The sequence below is a fragment of the Penaeus chinensis genome, chromosome 18 (genome assembly GCF_019202785.1).
Source record: "Penaeus chinensis breed Huanghai No. 1 chromosome 18, ASM1920278v2, whole genome shotgun sequence".
In the NCBI taxonomy this organism is placed as follows: Eukaryota; Metazoa; Arthropoda; class Malacostraca; order Decapoda; family Penaeidae; genus Penaeus; species Penaeus chinensis.
Genome location: NC_061836.1, coordinates 28,409,011 through 28,411,510, shown reverse-complemented (window position 1 = coordinate 28,411,510; position 2,500 = coordinate 28,409,011). Strand labels below are relative to the sequence as shown.

Here is a 2,500-nt window from a genome sequence, read left to right as displayed (position 1 = left end):
AAGGTGGAAGCTCCCAGCCCAACCGTGCTCCAGCCACAACACTAACCTACGACAGACAGAACTACCCACCCCAAGGCCAGAGTGTAACACGACCTGCATATGGGGGAAACATCTCTCCTAACCATGCTCAAGCAACCACGCAATCCTTTGCAGATAACGAGGGAGCGTCCCGGTCACCCCTCGGCAGTGTAGAGACGACGCAGCCTTCGCCCTTTCCAAGCCTCAGTGGCACAGCGAGCCAGAGCTCATCTTCGGGGAATAACCCCGGCCAGATCCAAATGGTGTTCCAGACATCCCGTGGAAGCTCTGTGCAGTTTCAGGAGAATGCCAACAGGGGAGTAACTACAGGACAGTGCTCTTATGTAGACTGGCGCGGCCGCACCATAAAGGTAAATTAAGTTCCCAGGTCATCATGACATGACCTAATACCAGATGCTTTTTATGGATCGTGAAATGTTAGTATTCCTCTTAGCATCAAAATAAAACAATTCTGAAATATTCTTAAATTAAAGTAGAAACTGAAAAGCAACAGTCATCACATCCCAACAAAGGCTAATGTATTGCCTTTGCTACTGAAACCATCTTTTATCATCCATATAGATCAGTTACACCAAGTATGCTAACGGAAGAGTTGATGTAGTCACGGACCCTGAAGTGTGGCAGCCAAAGAGAGCCTACCGCACCTGCATCAGCAAGGCAAAGGAGGAGGAAGAGAGGCTGAATAGCGAAATGGCTGAGGTAAAATAAACAAGAAATGTGGGGGTCCTTAAGACGTGTTTGGATTTATCTCATCATCATCATCATTCTCTCTCTCTCTCTCTCTCTCTCTCTCTCTCTCTCTCTCTCTCTCTCTCTCTCTCTCTCTCTCTCTCTCTCTCTCTCTCTCTCTTTCTCTCTGTCCGTCTGATTGACTCTTATCTAACTCTTTGTCTGTATGTATCTCTCTCTCTCTCTCTCTCTCTCTCTCTCTCTCTCTCTCTCTCTCTCTCTCTCTCTCTCTATCTATCTATCTCTATCTCTCTCTCTCATTTGCTTACACTTCCTCCCTTTCCCTGCATCGCAACATTTGACATTCTGTATCTATTGGAGTCTACTGTCGTATACACATTGATATCCTCCCGCAGTATGTTGACGTCTGTATTTTTGCAGATCGAATCTGACATTCGCCAGCAACAGCAGGATGTGGAGTCCGAGGTTGCCCGTCAGGAATAGGAAGCATTCGGTTAGCCAAAACACTTTTCTGCTTTTCCTGTTGCCCGTCGCAAGTTGCAAAGCGTTCGAAATTACTGAGAGCTTTTTCCCTACAGTGTTGAACCACACATACATGCACCTTTAATTTCAATGAAATCATTTTACAAACAGATATAAAGAGGGAAAGCTTTTCCTCAGCTTCTCGCAATGGTCACTGCTTTCTTCTCTCATATTATCTGCTCAGTGCAATTCTCGCTGGAGAAGTAACAAGCAAAGACACGCATACTTCCTTCGTGGTCACGCAAATTCAACTGCATTTGCAACAACACGTACGCAAAATGTTTCAATCGGATGCTTATGCATCTTGCTTGCTTAGACATACCTGGCAAATACATACATGCAACTTGAGTCATTGCACACATGTTCAGGGCCTCTCGGTTCATGGATGTTGCTTTCAAGTTGTTGCATTTATGCTTTTGCAACTCCTCATGTATCTCATTATTGAATTAGATATTAAATCATATATGAATAATCATATGAGTAATTTTTTTTTTTTTTTTTTTTTTGTGAGTAAACATATCAACAAGTAACAAGCAAGATTATGTACATAATTCAAGCATGTAAATGGATAATTCATAATCAAATATACAAGCAAACATAAGTAATCAAATAGATAAATCCGGAAATGAATAACTATATAAATCAAACAGTCACTCATATTAATGCATGAATAAAAAGACTAGCCTAACAAACGAACAGACTGACAAATTAAAAAAAAAAAAAAAAAAAAATGTTACTCCAGCTTATAACTGTATTAGATGTTACGTATTAAATTTATTTCTTATTTACAGGACGTGGTGGTTAATAAAGAAGAAAATATGCCTACTGAGACCCAACTTGGATGCGGACACTTACTGTATAGCCATAAACCTGTGCCTACGCCCCCCTCCCCCCTCTCTCTCTCTCTCTCTCTCCCCATTGGCATAAGGACTGACTGTATCTCCTTCATAAATTTTCTTTCTTTAAGATCTACCCTCTTTTCCTTTCTTGTGTTTTGAACGGGGAGTTCACAAAGCATGATAAAATGGCTGTTCTTTATAGGAATGCAAAAAAATAAAGGATATTTGAATATATTTTTTTGTTTTGTATTATTTCATACTCTTTACCTTATGATTGTTATTATTGTTATCATTATTATTACTACTATCTTTATCATCATTATTATTATTGTCATTATTATCATTACCACTATCACAAACACACATAAACAATTGTAAACTCACACAAGCATAAATAAACATTCACACGG

General features: G+C 40.0%; 1 protein-coding gene across 2 annotated transcripts in view; it reads left to right on the top strand.

The window, feature by feature from the left end:
• LOC125034578 (hornerin-like) overlaps positions 1 to 2,324 on the top strand; it is an 8,672-nt gene extending 6,348 nt beyond the window's left edge. For both annotated transcript variants that reach the window (XM_047626478.1, XM_047626477.1), the window contains exons 4-7: positions 1 to 389; positions 601 to 738; positions 1,150 to 1,222; positions 2,043 to 2,324. The exon at positions 1 to 389 is cut by the window's left edge and continues 1,225 nt beyond it. In XM_047626478.1, the coding sequence (XP_047482434.1) occupies positions 1 to 389; positions 601 to 738; positions 1,150 to 1,212 (590 nt within the window). In that variant the 3' untranslated portion in view covers positions 1,213 to 1,222; positions 2,043 to 2,324. The remainder of the gene's footprint in view (positions 390 to 600; positions 739 to 1,149; positions 1,223 to 2,042) is intronic.
• Positions 2,325 to 2,500: the final 176 nt, after the last annotated feature.